Here is a 22,541-nt window from a genome sequence, read left to right as displayed (position 1 = left end):
TTCTGGCTTTAAGCTTAAAATAGGAACACAAATGTATACCAGGAAAAATTATGCAGCAGGAGGGTTATATGCGTCATGACTGAAGTGTCATTCATTTACCCCCACTGAGGACTTCATGGGAAAACATCCATGTCACTTTATGAATGCTCTGATGCAGTTCAATGCAGTGAGTAATGCTCTGATCTTTAAACTTGGAAGCAAAGTCCAGTGGATTGTTTTTTAACTTTCTCGGTATGACTATGAGCAGAATGACTGAAAATCTTCACCAGCATACAGTCCCAGAGGACCTTCATTGCTCCATGTCATTTCAAAAGTCCGTTCAAAATCCCCCTTTTCACATTCAACGTAATCCATAATCTTGCTCCCCATACCTCTCAGATCTCCTTCAGATTGCTTCCCCTACCTGTACCCTTATATCCTCCATCCACGTTGTTGAGCCTCCTGCCTGCCTAATCATCATAGATAACAGAGATTTGCTCTGCTCTGCTCCCTAACTCTGGAATTCACTCCCTCTCCATACTCGTAATATCTACACTTTATTTCTATTTAAATCAAGACAAAAAACTAATCTGTTGAAGACTGCATACTTCCACTGACTGCCTCCACTGTAATGTTAATAATTTGTATTAATTGTTTGTTGTACAGTGTCCTTATGTGTCCCAAAAGGGGCTTTGAATAAAATGTATTATTATTATTGTTAACCGTAGTATGTACAAAATCAACTTCATTGAAATTAATATTCCATTTACTGAGCAACGATTGTTATAGAAGTATATTACCACCGAAAATAGAATACAATAATGCACTGAATAAATATACGTGTAGTCCAGCATGCGCTCATGTACATAACATACCATATCTTCCCATGTTTATTTATAAACTGCCTAAAAACAGCTGCAATCTAAAACAATGTGTTATAATAGCTTCAATTTACTGTACAAAGGTACAGACTATGAGAAAAGAAACTGTCTAAAAAAACAACAAGATAATACATCAAAACAAAACACTTAACAGAGACAATAAAAGCAATTTAAAACAAACAAGGTAGAAACAAGGTTAAAAAAAAAATAATACCCTGCCAGTTTTGAAAGCCAAAGAATAATAACGGGTTTTAAGCCAGGTTTTTATTGTAGACAGTGAATAGGCATCACTCATGTTTGGTGGAAGCTTTATATAATTGAAGAGAAACAACAGAAAAGGCATTGCTCCTTCTGTACCAGCAGGAGCTGCTGGTCAGCTGACCTGAGAGCATAAATAGGGATGAAGAAGCTTGGAGAGGCAATGTGATTGCAATGTCATTCAAACACTTAAAAACAAAAATAAGAATTTTTGGAATGAAGGCTAAATGCACAGAGAGCCAATGGAGTAAGGTCAGAACAGGGGTCGTATGCTCTGTTCTGTTTATATTGATACCTGTTAAAAGACATGCAACAGCATTTGGAACCAGCTGTAGATGAAAGAGTAGAGACTGATCCACTCCAACATAGAGTCTACTGCAGTAATCCAGACAGGAACAAAATCATAAGTCAAGAATATAAATTAATAAGTAATAATAAGTAACCAAGTTAATGTACAACCTAATTTCACTTTTTTTCGTCATCATACCTTCTGAACACCTTTTCTTTATGCATTTTTGAAATGTATTATGCTAGTAAATGTTAAGGTGTGTTGTATTTGTTAGTTCTACTCCTGTACAAAAAAATAAACTCTTGTCTTATCTTGATTCATTTGTCACATGGCTAGACTGGATTTCATTTCAATCAGAAAAACTCACACGAAGGAGAAATTTGTTGATACATTTACTTTGTCTTTCACGCTCAGACTTCGGCAGGAAACATAGCGCTCAATTTTGATAGATACTGTATGCATGAACAGGAGAAAAGAATAGGGCTGAAACTGGTGGTGGAGTGGAGATAGATGAAGTTGATTAGTCTGTAGACTGCTGGTTAGAGAGACGGTATGCTGAGCTTTATGGGGAGATCCAGTGGACTGCGTGAGCTGATAGAACTTCACTCAGGGACCTGGAAGATGGAAGTCCAGTTGGATAACACAATTGGAAATTTCCCTGTAGCCCTTTCCAGTCTTGTGGGGTTGTACAATTTTATAAGTGGTTGGATTCTTACTGATTTTATGGGGTGGACAGGTGCCTTTATGTAGCCAATGACCTCAAAGTGGGGCATCTAATTTAGGATAATAAATGGAGTGGACATTTTTAAGGCAGACTAAAAGGTCTTTGAGGGTCAGAAGTCTACCTGATAGACAGGTTTTTAAATACATATTTGCAGCTGCGTTATACAAATAAATTGTTAAAAAATCATATATTATGATTTATGGATTCTCAGTCTCTCACACACTTAACCTTAACCCCACACTGCTCCCCGGGGGCTGCAAAGGGCAGCCCACTGCTCCCCAAGGGGATGGGTTGCATGCAGAGAGTAAATTTTGTTGCACTGTGCTTGTGACATTGTAATTACAATAAAAAAAATAATAACTTGCTAGGAAGATTTTTTGCATCTCTATTGTTTCCTCAATTCTGATTGAATTCCTTTGATTCACAATTGTATCCATCTATCCATTTTCCGTAATGTTATCTCTACTGGGGTCACGAGGGGTGATGGTGCCCATTGTCCAGGAGTCAATGGCAGGGGAACACAGACACAAGCAATCATTCAGCTTTCTTGTCATCATTACACTGTCACAAGTACAGAGAAATGAAAGTAACTCTCTGCTCTCGAATCTCTCTCTTGGAGAGCAGTGGACTGCCATTGTGCGACACCTAGGGAGCAGTGTGGGGTAAAGGGTCTTGCTCAGGAACCTAGAGTGGGAAGATGTGGTCCAGGAATCGAAACGGGAAACTTCTGGCTGCAAGGCAGCAGTGCTACCCACTGCTCCATTGTACAGCCCTCAACATTGTATATAACTCTCCCTGAACTCAGAAAAAAAGTCAACAGAAAATACAAAATAATTTGAAAACATAAATCAGTTCATTTTTTTTCAGTGAAAATCAATATTTGCAATGAATTTCCCCCTCGAGATTTGAGGACATTTCTGATCTACAACACAGAAAAAAACCCATCACTGATTTAATGCAATTGTAACCTTTTCAATATAGTATGACTTAAGAAAAAGGATGTAAATCTAAAGAAAAAAGCATCCACATGCATCGTACCCAAAGTCCAAATAAGATCCTAATTTCTCATGGAAGTGACAGAAAAACAGTAACCAAAACTAAACACAAAAAATTGTCATAAACAATATCCATAAACTGATTATCTTTTAAAACTGATTAAATTTACAAAATGTATTTGTCAAGCATATATCATGTAACCTGTTCACATATACAAAAAATGTTTCTTGAAAGAAATGGTGGAAAAAAACTGTTTAAAAGACCTTAAGCAGGCTGTTATCAATTAATATCAAAGTACATGATTCTAAAAATCAAAAAATACTGCTAATTGGGAAAATGTATAGGTCACTGAGAAAATACAATCTAAAGAACATTGGATTTTGGTGAATTATGTTTTTTTTTTTTTACTTCATTAAGATTTTTTGTCTGTTTTCTGATGGTTGTTTGCATTTTGGTTCCTGTTTTAACTTCTGTAAAAATGCAAAGTTAAAATAAATAAACATGTATTGTGAATGTATTGAATTACGATGAACCGGTAACCTTAGTTTGGCAGCATTTTGCTGCAGGACAGACTGCGCTACATAAAGGTGATGGCATCATGGAGAAAGAACACCATGTTGAAATATTGAACCAACATCTCAAAACATCAATTAGCAGGTTATTTTATTTATGCATTGATCAGTTGTTTTACATCAGGGCATTGCATTCACAAAAACCATGTATGTTTATTAATTTCAAAAATAAAAAAAAACACTATATTTACAGTACTTCATGCTCCTGAAGAAGAACACAGCCAAACAATTATTTAAAAAACAAAAACTTTATATCCAATTGATCACAGATTTACCAGCTAATATACTAATGTCTGCACAAAACATGTTCTCAATAGCATAAGACTGAGACCATTAAAACAATGGTAATGAAATGTTTGGATAGCAGCTGTAGGGTGAACATCTTACCAATGTTCAGCAGAGGTGTCAGCTATTACCTACCAAAACTGCACTCAGATCCATAAAAACGCCCTGAATGTACAAAACAGTTCACAGCTTTAAATAACAGAACAGAGAAGCACAATTAATCCATTAAGTCCAAAAGATACTGCAGAGGCATGCTCCGGTTAACATTTGGTTACTATGAATGTAGAGTAATGTTGCTACTTTTTACTAAATCAAAGTATAAGCTAACAGGTTCTCTCTACTGATAGTGGGAAAAAAAACTAACAAATGGAATGATGAAAATGAATATTGCAGTTTGCCCTGTAAATAAAGTTATTCTTATATAAAGACCATTGAAGCCATCAATTGTTAAAACTGAATCATAGCGTTATCTTTGTAAATATAAGAAATAAATGAATCTGCAGAATTATAATAAAAAAAACTATTATTTTTGTCTGTTTAGTTTTGACAGCTGACTTAATAGTCGATACTGAGGATATGGTTTTGGCTCTAAATGAAAATCACAAAAGATGAGGAGTAGCATGTTTAGAACGGTTAACATTTTATCACTCTATGATTGAAAGCTGAAATTTTTGAATTAACACATTAAAGCAAATAAGCTAATTTCTCTGCAAGAGCAGCAATAAACAGCTCCTTCCTCCCAATTCTTCTGAAGGGAATTAAAATGTAAACTTATACAAGCAGCCATGATCACAGATCTCCCAACAGGTACACAGTGTGCAGTCCACCAAACTGTTAATGTTTTAGTTCCCTGTTTTATATAGTAGTGCACTGTTGAGACAAAGAAAAGAAAACAAACCAAACTTAGACTAAGGGGAGAAGCTAGCTTTGCTCAGCATCCCATGTTTCTTCCTGGAGTCCAGCTCATTTCTCTTCTTCCACCTCATCCTGCTGGCGGTCGGTCATTCGAGCGCATCGCGGACATGTTGTTGAGTTGTCATAGTAGCAGTCTCTAAACAAATACAAAAACAGACATGTTAGAATTGTTTTCTAGGAAGTTATACTTCAATATATAAAAAATTAGAACAACAAAAACTTCTACAACTGCCAATAACTAAGAACCTTGATTTATTTATTTATCTTCAGACACTTGGAATTGCTGAGGGGTTTGCTTTTCCAGTGAATATGAGGTTTCAGGGTGGCATTTATTGTTTACCCAATCCTTGTACCCCAAAAGTGAGAGCTTTGTCTGTATTCTGGGTATTAAGATGAGCTTTTCCCCTGAGTGGGTTGTACTTCACCACAGCTGTTTACTGATCCTGCTTTTGGTGGTCATAGACTGCATCTCTCACTGAAAGAGAGGAGTATCTGGTAAACGACCTCGGTGGTCTCATCTGGCTTTTTCCACAACAAGTAGGTGGAACGAGAGTCAACTTCTCTAAATCTCAGGCCATGATTCTGACTCAGAAAAACAGGTGGAATGAAGAGTTCAATTAGCTTAGCATCTTGATGGGTAATGTGTTAATCTGTATTTATGAGGAACCTGATTGGGTCTGTTGTGGTGAAGAGATGAGCTTAAAAGTGAAGGTCTGGATTTACAAGCTCCGATCCTGACTGGTAGTCATGAGATATGGATCATTACTGGAAGAACAAGATTCTCGATAAAATGGCAAAAAATGAGAGGGTTCTCCTGAAATAAAATGCCTGGGTTAACCTCCTTAATGTATTACCCTGCAATCCAGTCTTAGGTCAGCAGGCAGACTGAGTGATGGATAGGACAGATTTCTGCATTGCTAAATCTGTTAGCTTAAAAAATGGAGGGCTTTTGGTTTTAGTTTAAAGGTTCTATGGTGACTCACCTGTGGAAGACAGCAGAACACTCGTGACACAATGAGGTGTGACTGTCAAAGGGGAACAGGATGTCTCCCTCCTTACAAAGCTCACAGACGAAGCCTTTGGCCTGGCAGCGCTACAAACACACAAGCACAACAATGAGACGAGGTTAGAGAGTTAGAGAGAAAAAAAAATATTTTTTTTTTTTATTATTCCTAAGATTCCTCAACTGAATATTGACAACTTTACCACAATGCTTCATAGGATTTATGCTCACAAATCATCTAATGCAGAGTGTTTCATAGCAAAACTTGTTTATGTAGTTATTATGTGAGATTTAATGTGAGCAATATTCATTGTTAGCCCTGGAACTGGGCCACCACAGCATTGATGGTTGCATTTTCTGTGCATAACTTGCTAAACCTGGAAGCTACAACTAGAATTGTCAATTGTTAAAATAGAAACTACATGCTGCTTCTTCATGTCAAACAAAAGATGGCGCTTTTGATCAATTCTGCTGTCTCCAAGTCCTTAAACCTTTTCATGAATAACAAGGTTTGTAGTTAGCAGAGCAACTTATCTCTTAAATGACCTCTGTCATGGAAAAACCTTTGCCCATAGGATGCAGTCTCAGTAAAATCACTGTAATGTTTCAACTACTGAAACAATTGCAAAGCTACATTTTGATTAAAGCATCATCCTAAGTGGGAAGATTGTAGCTGGATGTGCGCAGTCTGTTTTTTTTTTTCTTATATATAAAAAGGATAAGGCTGTACCTGTTTTAGGCATTTAACTGTCAAGATATAACTGTAGCTATTTTAATTATGCGATCCTTGTGCTATAGCAGCATATAGAGGACTTAACTATTTCACTTACTTTTAAAATTTCCCTAAAATCAATTTTAAAGCTCTAACAACTATAGGTTCACAAACAAATGTATGTGTTACTTCACTTATAGAGATAACAACCAGCCAAAAATGCTATACTTTACAACTTCCAGAATGCAATGTTCTTGATTAAAAACTAAAGACTATTCTACTCCAAATACGACGCCAAGGTGGACTCCCCTCTTCAGGTCAGCCGAGAGTCCTTTTCTAAAGCGGAGGAGCTCAAGTATCTTGGGGTCTTATTCACGAGTGAGGGACAGATGGAGTGTGCGAGCAATAGACAGATCGGTGCGACGCCGGGAGTGATGCTGTTGCTGTATCGGACTTTTGTGGTGAAGAGGGAGTTGAGTCGGAGGGTTAGGGTTAGAAATACAAGCGGCCGAAATGAGTTTCCTCCACAGGGTGGCTGGGCATACCCTTCGAGATCTCCTCATCTGAGGAGATTAGTTACCCGGGAGGAGCTCGGAGTAGAGTCGTTTCTCCTTTATGCGGAAGGGTCCAGCTGAGGTGGCTTAGGCATCTGTTCTGGATGCCTCCTGGTCGCCTCCCTCTGGAGGTGTTCCAGGCATGTCCTACTGGAAGGAGGTCTTGTGGAATGCCCAGGAAATGCTGGAGGGACTTTGTCTGAGTTGGCCTGGTGTCACCTCTGGGTTCCCCCAGAGCAGCTGGAGGAGGTGTGTGTGGATCGGGAAGACTGGGCATCTCTGCTTAGATTGCTGCCTCTGTGACCCGGAAGAAAATGGAATGAATGGATGAATGGACTATTTAAAGAGCCTGTGGAGTCCAGCAAAATAAGAAATTGAACAGTCAGGGGACTCAGAGCGCTTTACATTACAGTCAGTTATCCATTCTTGCACACATTTACACACTGCTGGTGGCAAGTGGTGCTGAAATGAGGCATTGAATCAGTTGCAAATTAATCATTTCTTGAAGCATCATGTGCTCATGAAACCACCTGGTGGCCGAAAGCACAATCACAGTCCGGAAGATAGGCCTATATGTTCGCAAATGTTTTTATCTCTCTCAGAAATTATCGGTGATTGTTCATCAAGTCCACTTTTATTTCTTGTTTTCATATTGGGTGGATATCGTCCATTAATGTGTAAACTGACAGGGTGACCCAGTGAGACGATGCTCTGATCGACCTGCAGCAGGGAGGGGAGGGTGCACAGCTACACAACGGCGCAGCAGTGACGCTGCATTTTATGGAGCATTTCAGTGCCATAATTACATGTTATCATTTTCAGCTCTTCTACTTGAAACAAACATTGAAGAGTGAATTAAATAAGACTTGTCAGACTGAGCTCACCTCGCAGTCCAGTTTAATGTGTTTGGCAAATGTTGTGTGAATCTCAGTGAGGGAGCAGCTCAGCCTCCCAGTGGAGATGTCAATCAAATCCTGTAGTGAGTACATGTCGTCGTTCTCAACAAAGTGCTGCCGATCCTGCAGCTGTGCAGCAAAAAACACAAAGAGAACATGAAGCTTAACCTGAGCAGCCAAGCCCAGAACCTGAGCAGGATAAGCTCAATGCAACATCACCCAACTTTGCAGTAAATTAGTAAGTTAGGAGTAAAAGTGGTGTTAAAAAATCCCCCTTGATGTTTTAAACTGCTTTAAGTTTTCATTTTCAGATACCTCATCTCTTCTCCTGAACAAATAAACACAGATTTTACAAAACCTTTCGGTTCTTCTGCCCTTATGGCAAAATTGTACTATTCTGTTTTACATCTTAACTTTATTGTACAAAAAAATAATTCTGAAGAATTCCTCAGTTAGTTAAATATTTTACATTTTGAGTTTCTATGCTAAAATTATCTAGTACGGTCAAATAGGAAGTAACCATTTGCAGCGCAATGGAAATCCAAGTAGATTAAATATAACCCGACTGAAAATAATCCAATTCCATCCCTGACATAATAATGTAACACATGCAAATTAATTTGTAGAGTGAAATTAAAAGGAAAATTAAGATTTTTTTTACCACTTAAGTGTAAGTGCATCCTTTTTTCACAAGGCAGCACTGTTTCTTTCTGTTTTACCAATCATAAGGATCTAATTTGATAATGAGAGTCGTTACAGACTTGAAGCAGCAGCCGAGCTTCCATTGCCTCCTTGCAAGTAATGAAGTAGGGTTTCATCAGCAGAATATCATGACGAAGTTTCTGTGAAAGAGATCCCAAACAGACAGGAATTAAAGCAGTTTTTATGTTTCAGGTCCCCCCTTCAGATTATCAATAAAATAAACATTTTTTTTGGGGGGGGGGGTTTCCACATAAATGGCACAAGGATTTTATTCAACATAAGCCTTTTTATTACAGATCAGTTGAGACTTTATAAGCTTAAAATGATGAAATGTTGTAAATGTTGTAAATCTAACACTCATTAAATCAGACTAGTAACAGGAGCCCTGTTAGAGTGGTTTGGAAAAACATAGAAATCAACTTCATCCCTGGTTCACAGCCAGAGATGGGAAGTAACGAAGTACAAATACTTCGTTACTGTACTCAAGTAGATTTTTCTGATATTTTTACTTTACTTTACTACTTATTTTTATGGCGACTTTTTACTTCTACTCCTTACATTTTTACACAAATATCTGTACTTTCTACTCCTTACATTTTAAAAAATTGGCTCGTTACTTTAGTTTTGAATCATTTCAATGGAGTTACCGTTATTATTTTTCACGTCATCAATACTGTGAAAACGGAGCAGCTTTCCCCCTCTGTTCGCAAGGTGTAGCCGCCGTCTATCACACACAGCATCACATCCTTCACTACATTCCCCAGCATGCACCACAGACCAGCCGTCATGGCGGCGGCAGTTCCAAACAATTCACCCGGTAATTTACACTAGTTCCGAAATTACAACTCACCAGCGTAGCAAACTCTGAAGGTACCCACTGCGACAGCTTTAATATACATTCCGTAGTCGGCAATAAAACTTCCCAGTCAAATTACACATCTTCCCTTAGTCCGTCAGCATACTGGTCCGTGTGGAAACACGTACCGCATCGGAGCCAGTCTCTTATCCATTGTCCCAGGGCATTGGAAAAGACTATTAAGGGGCAGGGGTGTTAAGTGGGATTTCAATGTATGTAATAATTGTTTGCATGGTAATAAGTAGGTGAAATGGTAATGTTAGTATGGTTAAATTATTTCATAAATATGTATGTTTTTGTATGAATGATGCTATTGTCTGTATTTATTTTTCTACAATGTTAATTGTGCTTTATTGGCGATTTGCCTTCCTGTTTAGTTGGGCTGTCCGAATTGGCTGATTATTGGTGGGTCTATTTAAGGGCACACTCCCAATGGCTTAGGGGGGCTGCTTGGAGAAACTGGTTGGAGAAACTGCTTTTGAAGGTCTGCTTAGAGAGACTATATTTAAAGTCAGCTTGCTGTGAGGCTGTCAGTGTTTTGAATGGCCTGCAATGGCCAGTTTTGTTTTCTTTATTTGAAAGTATTTTGTTTTTTTTTTTGTCTTCACCGTTGCACCAGTAAATAAACCGCTACACGCTTTGAACTTGAATTTTGTTGTCCGCTGGTTCTTACCACCTTTTTGCAAGTCATCTGCTTACTCCTCCTCTGACGTGAGACGGGAGCTGGTGAGCCGTTTTCTCGCAAATACCAAATTCAGTCTAATTGGATGGGAATCTATGTTGCATTTGACGCACCACTACAAGATGAATCGACAGATTCGGCGGTATTCATTCGCGGCAAATCATTGCAGCTTGGTGGCGGTGGCGTTAGCATAGTAGTATGGACGATGAGATGATTGAAAATGAACACAACGGAGATCTAGTCCTATTGGCAGACATCCATTTAAAATGTAGGCAACGGCATGAAAAAAGTGGTTTCTACTTTTACTTTTATACTTTAAGTAAATTTACAAGCCTGTACTTTGTTACTTTTACTTGAGTAAAGAAGTTTAATCAGTACTTCGACTTTTACCAGAGTATTTTTTAATACAAGTATCTGTACTTTTACTCAAGTACGGAAAGTGAGTACTTTTGCCATCTCTGTTCACAGCTGAGATCTGAGCTCACTAATGCAGTGAAAAAATGATAGAAAATGACAAACCTGACCATAAAGAAAATAAATTAAACTTCAATTTTAAAACTGGAATAAAATGGTGAATAAAAAAATAAATGTTTCTCACCCTGATTTCAACTAGCTCTTCCACGAAGTTGAAGAGCAGCGGGTTGATTTCCTTCAGCTTCAGCACAGGTCGGGGCAGCATGAGCGTAAGATAACGCATCGAGGAGCGACAAACCTAAAAGAGAGGCAACATCCTGTTAGCGATGACAGCTGTGGTCAGAACGTTTTGATTTCTCTTATTTTCTTATATTGACTTAAGCTATTTAACCATCATAAAATGTTGTTGTTTTAACATAATTTGTATTGACTCTGACTGCTTTAAGTAAGGGGAACAACTCTGTCTAGAGCAGAACAGGGCTGATTACCATGCAATAAGGGCTGTATAATGTCTTGTTCTCTCTTTGCAAACATGTAATAAAATGCCAACTGAGTGAAATCCATCGATCTTGGTTTATTTAACTGGAGTGCATAGGTGAATACTTTTTTTCCCACAACACAGCAGAACAAACTTTTACAAGCCGAGGAGTGTACATGTTATCAGGACACGAGAAACACCTGAAGTTAAATTTGCATAAGCAGACAGCCCTTCATTAGGAGAACTAAACAATGGAGGATAATACGTTTTGTGATTTTCACAGCAGTTCTTCTAAAAATAATTCCTAAAAAAATCCCTTACATCAAGAGTTAAGGCAGCGAGATGACCAGTGATTCATGCTGGTATTTTTGGGGAAATATTTGCAGAACAGATCAAGACATTATCAAAAACTAAATCAAGATTTGTATCCTATCACGGGACACCCTATGACACCCAGTCCTAATGTAGAACTCATCAACTGATTTAGCATAACTTTAACAAGCAAATATGGTGCTATATATAAAACTGTAAAATGATTGCATGTATGAGTATGTTTTCCCTGTCAACAAGTTATTCAGCACTGTCTGATGCAGTGAGCGGCTTATTATTTACCAACACACATACACTCTTTCAACAGTCTCATTATTGGCATGCATCAACATAAAACATTTAAAGAGATTGGTGAAATCGCTAAAACCAGTTAAAGAAGTGTGCCATCGGTTTTTAAAAAGCTGCAGGAATTTTGGAAGAAATGTGCTCCAAAAAAAAAAAAATTATGAATTCTTAACAATAAATTTTGGTCAAATCAGATCATAAAAAACAACAATGGGAAATCCAAAGGGATTGGGACTAAACAGCTGTATAGCCTAAAAAAAACTCCCTGATCAACTAAGCAATGGCTTTGACTTGCTAGGCAGTAGCGGTGAGTATCGGCATGGCCGTTGCGATACGATACGTTTCACAATAATAAGGTCACAAATTATATTATCAGGATATTGCAATATACTATATATTACAATATTTTTCCCAAGACCATATACAGCAAGAGCCGTATGTGTTCTTCAGAAGATGTTGATCATTAGGTTATTTATGTTTATTGTTTATTATTCATTTATGTTTATTATGTATCCATGTTGTTTGAGGTTTAAATCCACCTTTTCCACTGTGACTGCCTCAAATACAGATATGGCGCTGCGCCACACAGCAAAAAGGCTCCACAGTGATATCTACCAGACTGGCAGTAGAGAGGTAGTCCATTTTCCCTCTTTTTTTAGATATAAACAATTTCTGTCAATATTTTAAAATCATGCGATAATTTTATTATTTTTTTGATCAAGCCAACAGCAAACTAATGTAACAATAAGCCCTGGATTTCCTTTATGTCTAAAGCTTTAAGAAAGAAACCAGCTGATACTGAGGCTACAAGATTTTCTTTGCATGCACCATGTAAACTTGGTCAGCCTGTTGAAGATACCTTGCGTGGTTCAAACTCCCAGTTGTGGATGACCCGAGCTGGAATGATAGCCGTGTCGTTCCAGTGGCACGTGCTGCAGTAATACTGACCTGTGTAATCACATTGTCTGGCCTCACTGGGAACACCCCCTAAAGCATAAACGTAGCATGTTACATATAAGACTTTAAACTAGATGAGGTATCATTCCTAAATGTAGCCATTTAGATGTAAATGCCTAAAGTAGAAGAAGGCCTCAGACAAATTTCTCAAGTTGAAGCTCCAATATTTTGAAGAGTGCAATATATAGTTCCCATTCTTTTAAGTAATTTTTCAAAGTATAAGTAAAGGCCTTAAAATTTAATTTATTTCATATATGGAGAGCTGGATGAGCCTTTAAATTTCCAAAGCAGTCTTTCTAAATTTCTACTCACTAAGGGAAATAGGAGTGCGGCACTCGGCACAGCGGTAGTCTTGGCGATCTAGTCCTACTTCTGGGCAGATGCTCAGTTCGTACTCCGACTGGTGGCTCACCTTCGACCGAACACAGGGCTTTGTGATCTGGTTCATGCACTTACTATGGCAACGGTAATAGCAACCTGAAACAAGAAGAAAAACAATAGCATTTTACTGTATGAAAAAGTAGACAGATTTAAAATTGTGGGTTTTTTTTGCTGACTCAAAGAAAGAAAGATTTTTACTTGAATATGCACGCAGGGAACCTGGTTTAATGAAACCGTTAGATTTTTTTAATGCCAGAACTCTGGCTCCTGGTGACTTCATGAGACACATGTATGAGTTTGAACCCAACCTGCTTTATGTCTAACTTCCTCTTCATGACAGTGCAAGCTAAACTGTTTCATTTCTGCATTCAAACAATTGACATTCCATGAAACCAAAAAGAAAAACCCCAAAAGTAGTAAGGTTAAAAAAATGTTTTAGTTATAAGTTCTTCAAAACTCAATAAGATACAAATAAAATATCACTAACAGAAAACAAAGACAATGCTATTGGGATTTTAGGTACCATTTTACCACATAAGAAATCATCCATGTGCAGCTAGCCTCTTGGCTGCTATTAAGGAACCATTAGCATGCAAGCTAGTCTTTGTATTGATGATCCACTGATCCAGTTGTTTGCCAATCCAGTTTTCATATGATATAGTTCTGCATTAGAACAATCCTGCAGTGCTACATCTGTGGCTTACCTGTGCAGGTATACCAGGTCTGGATTAGACCCCATATGATGGTACTACACTTGTCGCAGGTTTGTTTCACACTCTTGCTCTTCTCCTTTGAAAAGCGGTGCTCCAGTATGATTCTTAGATAAGGTTCATCTTCCTCTGGGTCCTTCAGAGAAAAGCCCACAAAATAAAATGGATTTTGAGGTTATGTGGGCTTAACAAATACAATTATGTAGTTGGGTTTAGCAATATGACTCAAAAAGGTTGAGTTAAATTCATTTGTGAATTTCTCTTACTAAAACCTGAACTGTAATGTAATTTAATTCTCCTGAATAGTCAGTTGCCAGTGAGCCAATCTGATTTGCCAGGCATATGAATAGGTTTATAAAGAAGGTAAAACAGTTGGTAAAAATAAAAAATAAAAATAAAAAACAGAAAACCTGAGCCACGCGCCTGAGGCAGCATTAAAACTTACGGCATCAGAGACCTGACTTGACTCAGTCCTTACCTTTAGCTCCTGCAGTTTGAGTCGCAGGTGGATCAGTTTGACCACAGTGTCTTTTTGTCTCTCCGAATGCTCCGGCAGCTCCAAGATTAGCTTCTTACATTCTTCTATGGCCAGTTTCAGCTGCTCTAGGTCTGAGGCCACAAAAGAACCCTGAAATAAATCGACAAAACAAAAGATTAGTTTAGATGGAAGTGTTTATACTTTGTAACAGTTTGCATGAATCTTCACATAAGTAGTTGAGGTTTGAGACTGCCCTATCTTTGGCTCCTATGACAAGCTTCCCTGTCACTGCTGAAGATAAGCACAGTATGACGTTGCCAACTCTATGTTACATAGTAAGTTAATAAAACTTTCTTTCTATATTAACTTTCAAGAAAAGAGTCATAAAGTGCTTCAACAAACAAAAGAAATACAGCAATACTAACGCAAAAGCAGATTTAAAAAGATGAGTTTTAAGGAGTGAAAGTGGTCACCTATCAGAAAATACCTAAAGCAAGAGTTAAAGGAAGGCTCTGCTCTATTTTGAACAAACCAAAAAAAAAAAAAAATGCAATGTGAACATCTTACCAGTAGGTTTTCAGCATGTTTCAAATGTTATAATCGGAACATAATCAAGTAAAAATGTGAATCTCTATAAAATAAGTTGAAAAAGATAAATGCAAAAGACAAAAGATGAGGTTTTTTTCATTCTTTAAAAGAAACCAGCGAGCCCGTTAATCTGAGAGCTTGAGGAAGGGATGTCTTAGGGCAACAGAAGGAAAGGCTGTGTTTCCTTTCTTTTTTTTTATTTTCCACAGGAGACAATCATCAGGTTTTGATCACAGGACCTTAAGGCCCTGATGGGGGTGTAGGGATGCAAAAGTTCAGGGAGGACAGTGTGTTGAGAAACAGGGAATATGTTACTTTTTTCTCAGCAACACAACATTCTGAGTCCATGACAGTAGGGTTGATTTTGTACTAATCAAACCAAAGTACCGTCCCCAACATGTTTAACATAGCGCTACATGGTTGGTAGTATATTAGGGCTTCTAATGGCTTTTTTTTCTCTTCTCTTGCTCTTCTCTGGAGGCCCAATTTTTTGATTGCATCACTAATAGTTAACTTGTTATTTTCACCAATGTTCTTGGTCCTTTAGGCTACAGCGGGAATTATAAAGAGCATACAAACAGGTTGTTTACAAAGGCAGATTTCATCTACCAAAACGGGAAAGTCCGAAGGCAGCCGGTTGCACTGGATTGTCATTTTAAGGAATTGAATAAGTTACCTAAATATAAAAGTTTCAAATACTGTCGAGACCCAAAAGGTAATTCTGAGATTCTAAAAGCTTTAATTTCTCTTAAAGGTAGAGTGGAGGATGTTCTTTTTCCGGGTGGATCATCAAAATAAGAGGTCCTCCTACAGGGATGGCCTTCCTACGTGCTCATCCCGATTTTTACTTAACGGTAGTGAGTTTGACATAGTGGAGAAATTGCAATTCTTCTTTTGGAAAGTAAGCTTGTATGAGCGATGCAAACAGCAGCTTTTAAACAGAGCGTGCACAAGGAGAAATGGGCTTGTGCACGCTCTTGCACACAGTTAATAGGCGTTCCCTCTCTGAAGCGGGTACATGGTTGTACATGTGCTTCTTTTTTTTTAAGTGGAGAGGGCACTCTTTTCAAAAATTCATGAAAATCCTCCACCAAACATTTAAATGCAAACCATCAAAGGATTATTGCCTTATGAAAAATGAGGATTTTTTTTTTTTTTTTATTTGTGCAAAATTAAGAGATCTCTATCCTGATGTGCTCTGGTGATATGAGCAAAGCCCAACTTGATCTATAACAGCTGAACTATGTCCTGGAAAGTTAAGACTGAACTAATCCAGGCCTGTTTCCAAATGTTAAACTGTTACAGAAAAAGATTTAAACTTACCACAGGTCTGGAAAAATGGTCCTCAGCTAGGCCGAGATCCATGGCACGATCAGAACTGTGAGTTTTGGGCCCCGAAAACAGTTCAGAACTTGCCTCTAACAAGATAGAAACATGACTTTTAGTTCCTTCTGAAAGCAGACAGTTTCACAGATCAGTAAAGTGTCCAGATTCCTTCACACCTTATCCACATGCAAAGCAGAGGAATAAACTGAGAACTGTTTTAAACACTCTAGTAATGTGTAACCAAACTGCCTGAAAGGACACGAGATGACTGTCATTAAAATATGTAGATAAGCTGGTTAAATGAACACTAACTGTAACTTATTCCACTTACAGTGTATTAATAATAATTTACTAAAACTTTCTCCCTGAAACCTCTCTTTGAAATCAAATTATGCAACTAAAGTCTATTTTTGATAAAGCTATAAATTATCCGTGCAAGTATGACTTTACCAATGCTGTGAGTTGTGGAGTTTAAACACATATGAGTCACAAAAGGGAACAAAAGAAAAAGTATTTTTGAGACATTCTTTCTTTAAATGATAGTAAATAGGCTGTTTGGGTTCTAAATACTTTATCATTCTTGATCCAGATAAAGGAAATATGGATCAGCCTCGTAGACATCTAACAGTCAGACCAGCTTTAGGAACAACAGAGAATCATTCCTAAATCTCATATCTTTTTAAGTAATATAATTATATAGGAAAAAGAATACAGCTTTGTATAACCTGTAATAAACAACCATTATAACGTACAACTAGTGAGTTTAACTATTACAAACTTTATTCTAAGAACCAAAAGTCCAACAATCAGAAAACAGAAAAAATACAGGAAGATAAAGTATATTAAAATAATTTTGCCAAATATTCTAGCCCATAAAAGCACTAATCATATTCGCTTGCCATAAAATAAAATAAAATAAAAAATGCAGATAAACACTTTTTTTTACCTGCATACACATCAGGACAAAACATCTTTATCTTCTTTTTAGTAATAGATAAATCACAGCATGAGAACCAGAGCAGGTGAACCGTCTGACCAGCTTTTCTTCAACAAATGGTCACAGACTCCCAAATCCTTCAATAAAGGAAGTTTAGCTGATTTCCTGCTTACACTTTTGCTTCTCATTCGCTCTGGTTTAGCTATAACATTTCCCACTTCCTATTTTACAAGGTTGGAGTTTGTCACAAGGGTCTATTCTACATTGTTTTTAATATTAGGACTTTTCTGATATTAAAACTTATTTGTGAAACATATATCCTGCAAGTTTTTTAACATATAAAAAGTTTTCTTGAAATAAATGGTGGAAAACAAGTGGCAGGATGTTGTTATCAATTAATATCAAAGTGCATGACTCTAAAAAAAGAAAATACTGCTGTTTGGGAAAATATACAGGTCATTGAGAAAAGTAAATCTAAAGTAAATCTGCACTTCTGGAACAATATTCAAAAACCAAACAAGCCTAAGAGTAAACTACTAGGATACCAGAACAGAGAGCATGCTGTAGTATGAAGTATTCAAAAGAGACTGTGGGGTGGAATTAAGAAATTAAATGTTTTGGTCTGATTCAAAGCAAAGATTTTGATATAACTGAGATGCTGTGTGGTTAAATTAATTATTAGTGGAGCTAATGTACTTTCTATTAGTAAAAGCATCTCACTCAAGGTATTTTAGAGTTTGGGTATAATGCTACCAATTTAGGGGTAGGGGGTCCTTACGTTTTTCTCAGTGGCAATAAAAATATTCTATGCATATTTTTCTAGCTTTAAAAAAAAAAAAAAAAAAAACAGCTTTATTGTGTTAGATCAATCTTAAGAGCTGAACAATAATTCCAATATAAATATATTAGGATTTAATTTTATACAAAAATGTATTGTATTGTATTTTTCAAGAGACATTACAGCCTATGACTAAGGCAGTTGTCGCTTACTGATGTTGCAGGTTTTTATGAGTTTTTTCAAAAGAAAATCATTCTACGCTGATATAATAGAGAAGATTTATAAACATTGTAAAATAACTGTCATTAGTTTGTACAGGCATGTGTGTGGGTATGTTTGGCAGTCTTTCTGGGACTATGATGTAAGTTTTGTCTATGTCATTCTTCCCTATACTATCTCTTATTTTCCATGCATATTTTTTTCATGAACAATTGAGAACAAATGAATAATTGAGAATAGCTGGTTTTAACGGTGATTTTATTTACCATGTTGCTGCGTTGCCTTCCCTCCCTCAGGTTGATCTTCCTCTTCTCCGCGATCAAAGGGATTGAGGCGAGTTTGACGGAAATGCGCAAGTCTCTCCCCGTACTCCATTTTATCTGCTACATCTAAGGAAGACAAAAGCAATCAATGTAACACATAAATGTGCGCTGAAATGCATTTCTCTTGCTCTTATTAGATCTAAAGTGCTGTTTAACAGAAGCTGACTAGCTAATGTGTCAGATGGCTTTTTAAAAGGAATTCTCATTCATATCACAAAAACTGTGCTACTCAGTAAATATAATAGCTAAGATCAACAATTAAACTATAATAATAAGGGTTTTATAAAAACCCATTAACCTAAGTGTAACATGTGAAGTAAACTATAAATATTACTCTGTACCATAAGACCATATCAACAATGCTTTATTTTAACCATAAAGAAAACTAAAGCCAAGATAACGCTAAATTGCTAAAAGTATGATCAGTTTATTTTTGTCCGACTCGTCATAGAGCTTCTGTAAAGATATGTACAGTGCTGTATTTTCTTTTCACTACGAGCTGTACATAGACGATAAAAACACAGCAAGGTAATTAAATAGTGTTTTAAACTGAAAGATGTTAAAAAACGTATGGTTTCAGAAACTGCAAAGAAGAAGATCCTGCTAATTCTACTAGGTGTGTATGTCTGTGTATGCCATCAGAAGAACTAATCTGAGCTGGTATTAATAAAACACTGTGGCAGACAATTCAGTTTGACAGATTTATGCACTGAAGTTAGAGTCTTTTAAGTTGCGCTGGGTTTAAACCTCAATGATCTCCCTTATATGTCCATCATCTTAGAAGCTGCAGAAACTGTTTGATAGAAAAATGTGGCCCATAATTCTGCTCCAGTTCAATTCTGACTCGTTTGACTTTTTTCTTCCTTTGGACTAATTTTCCTTAAAACCAATTGGAGTTTTTAAATGCAGCTTAGAAGTTCTACAGTAATCTTTCTAAATACATGATGTGATTATAAACCTCCTTCAAATGAACACTAATAAATAACTGAAAAATGATCTTTTGTGATGTAATCAGATGCATGGAAACATCTTTTTTGGAGGGTGGGTTCCTTTTTGAATAAATAAATCCTTACAAAATTAACAAAAGAACTGTACGAAGTCTGGTTTTATGGGCAAATCTAATGAGAGACTGATATAGTTCATAGAATAGAGTAAATACTATCTTTAAAACTCAGGATCTTTAAAGCATTACTATGCCTGTGTCACATACTAGATTATAAAAGCTCAGTGCAAGAAATATTTACATATCCAGGCTTTATGTATGGCTCTGTTAAAAGGGGGGCGGAAATGAAAACGAATGGCATAAAAATTACATGATGTTTTATGTTTATCTCTTTTAATAATCTGAGAGAATGACAGGAGTTCAGCCATTAAACGTTGCAGACAGTAAACAGCCTGTAGACTCAACTGAAAGCTTCATCACCTCATCAGAACCTGGACACCTATTGCCTGCCCTCCTGAACCAAAAAAACACTTCAACCACTTCTGCCTAAAATTACCCATAATGTCGCAAACAACAGGTTTCAGCCATGACACCACCATGAAAGAGCAAATAAACACAAGCCTGGCTAAAGCTAGTAAGCTAGCCAGCCTGAAAAAAAAATTCGAATCTGTTGTTTCGATGCTAATGCTAGCACATTTAGGGAGGGAGTCTGGAAGCTTACCCCGTTCTTTACCGGGTTTTCATTAGGCAACAACGGCTGTTAAACGTGTTTTTGTAGCGACCATTAGTGTTGTCAACACGGGCAAAGACAAAGAGAAAAATTGTGGCAAGATGGTATAGAGAGTTTCCGGTTTGTTTCCTTCAGAATAAAATCCATTATTCAACAAATGCGCATGCCACGTGAGAAAATCACATAAAATAAACATTACAGTAAGAGTTTAACCGTATTAGACTTTATATCACGTCTCATCAATTTGTTCTGATCGCAAACAAATATATAGTACTTTAATTCTAAGCTTTTATTTTAAAAATTTTCCTTAACATCAGCTCCCGTTCCTTCTATTTCCTCAGCTATATAAACCATTAATGTTCTTATTTAATTAAATTGAATCAAGGATCTAGATGAAACCCCGTGTGCATAGGTGGTTCAAGACAGGGGCAATCTGGGGGCAGGGCCACCAAAGAAATTTTCCTGGACCCTGTTTTTTCCCCAGTATCTACTAAAAAAAATGTTGCAAAAATTGAAATAAAATATATATTCATAAATTTTTTTTCTAAATGAGACTCTTTTGTGTGATTTCATAAGCAGGTTAGAAAATGTATCAATGAAATATCATTTACGCTTTTAAAAAAGCTATTAACCTAAATCAAGAGCATAAAATCTAATTGTCTTATTTTAAGAACAAATTCATTTGGCAGATCACCACAATTACCTGCTCTGATTAATTGCACATATATTTTCACTCTTTTTTGGATAATTTTTTTGTAATCGCCTAGTAAATAAATATTTCATGATGATGGACTGGAAGAAGAGACCATAACCAATTTGTCCCTTGGACCTGGGATGGCATTTTGCCTTTAAAATAGAATCCAATCCCATTTTGTTTCCACAGATGAAAACTTCCTACTACACACAAAACAAAAGAACATTCACACATGATCCACATCGGGGTGAAGATATATTGAAGTTAAACAAAAATGTGGAACAAGTAATAGTGCGATATTAACTGCAGCTATAAAATTTATTTCTGTTTTAAAATAATTGGGGGGGAAATTAGAGAGAGTTTTCAATGTTTTAGATTGGGGCTGCAACTAATTAATTTCACAATTATTTTTTTCAATTAATTGATTCATAATTGGATAGCCAAAGGTTCCTTAAATAAGAAATTGAAATTAAACCAGTTGCAACTAAAAAGTTTTCACTTGAGGAATTCTGGACAGATCATATTGAAGGACAAAAACTTTTCTTTTATCTTAATGCAAAATTGTCATATATTTTTCACAGTTTGGGTGTAATTGCTGCTCTAAGTGTGTTGTTCTATCAGCTTAAGGCATGTTTTAGAGTCTCCACACTCCAGTTAACGATTAATCTATTGCTGAATTAGTTAACAATTATTTCAGCACTACTTTAGATACTGAATTACATCTTATCCCTGACCTGTCTGCTGTGCTCCTTCAGTCGTTACTAATTTTCAAATGCATTAGGTTTTCGCAGAACAGCTATTCATGTTCCTATGGCTTTTTTAGGTGATGAAGTAAATAAATAAATAAATGGATGTGGGGACTTCCTCCTTGAAGGGACTACTTGTACCACCAAACAATCTAATTCCAGCAAGTAAGCTGTCAAATATTTTCCCATACCTCCAACCGCCTGCATGTAACAACGACTGTCTTGTAAAGCTTTAACACTGCCTGAGGATTTTAAATTAATTTGAACGTGTGACCATCTTCAAAGGAGCCAATGGCACTTTGGAATGTGATGAACAACATTATTCATAGATTTTCCTGCGAAAAGGCCTATAGCTCATAACAGTCTGCTTTCCTGGGAAGAAAAAAAACATGAGGGCACCATGTTGAAGCTTAACAGCGAAAATAAAGAAAGACATACATGGGATTTTTTTTATAATTAAATACATGACTTATTAGCATTATGTCTACTAAAAAGATTAGCTGAATCACAAAATGTTCGACAAATTGACACAAAAGAGAAGGAAACACTATCTTCAGGCACATTTGGTTTACAATTTTTGTTCTTTATTTAGCTGGTTTTGTCCTATTTGTTTTCTCCTGACATTACCTATTCACCTTTTTTTTTTAACCCTTTGTTAGGTATACGGTAATTTGCTTTTAAGGGGGTTGTTATAATGTTTTCGTTAACAGCAGGTTATTGATAAATTGTTAAATAAAATTATCCATTTTCTGGACATCTGCATGACGAACTGCTGTTATTTTTAACAAATGTAAATATATACCTTTGCAAGTTGCAGTGTGCAGGTTATCTCTAATCGCATGATGGTTTGGGGATTTTTTTTAAATGGCATCTACAGAGGTTTTTTTTTGTTTATGAACAAAGGTGATCTGTATGGCACA

The 22,541-nt window shown here is 36.7% G+C and overlaps 1 protein-coding gene across 1 annotated transcript; it reads right to left on the bottom strand.

Moving 5' to 3' along the window:
* Nucleotides 1-3,772: 3,772 nt before the first annotated feature.
* def8 (differentially expressed in FDCP 8 homolog) lies at nt 3,773-20,259 on the bottom strand. The gene is made up of 12 exons (XM_038306754.1): nt 20,173-20,259; nt 18,452-18,574; nt 16,249-16,343; nt 14,338-14,487; nt 13,854-13,995; nt 13,081-13,245; nt 12,671-12,798; nt 10,903-11,016; nt 8,826-8,906; nt 8,053-8,193; nt 5,883-5,992; nt 3,773-5,035 (listed from the first exon to the last, which is right to left on the bottom strand). The coding sequence occupies exons 2-12, from the start codon at nt 18,558-18,560 to the stop codon at nt 4,948-4,950; spliced, it is 1,323 nt and encodes a 440-aa protein (XP_038162682.1). The 5' UTR covers nt 18,561-18,574; nt 20,173-20,259; the 3' UTR covers nt 3,773-4,947.
* Between the last annotated feature and the right edge of the window lie 2,282 nt (nt 20,260-22,541).

Source organism: Cyprinodon tularosa, unplaced genomic scaffold (genome assembly GCF_016077235.1).
Source record: "Cyprinodon tularosa strain WSP-4 unplaced genomic scaffold, ASM1607723v1 ctg59, whole genome shotgun sequence".
Lineage (NCBI taxonomy): Eukaryota > Metazoa > Chordata > Actinopteri > Cyprinodontiformes > Cyprinodontidae > Cyprinodon > Cyprinodon tularosa.
The sequence above is the reverse complement of the archived record's forward strand: the minus strand, read 5'-3'. Positions and strand labels throughout refer to the sequence as shown.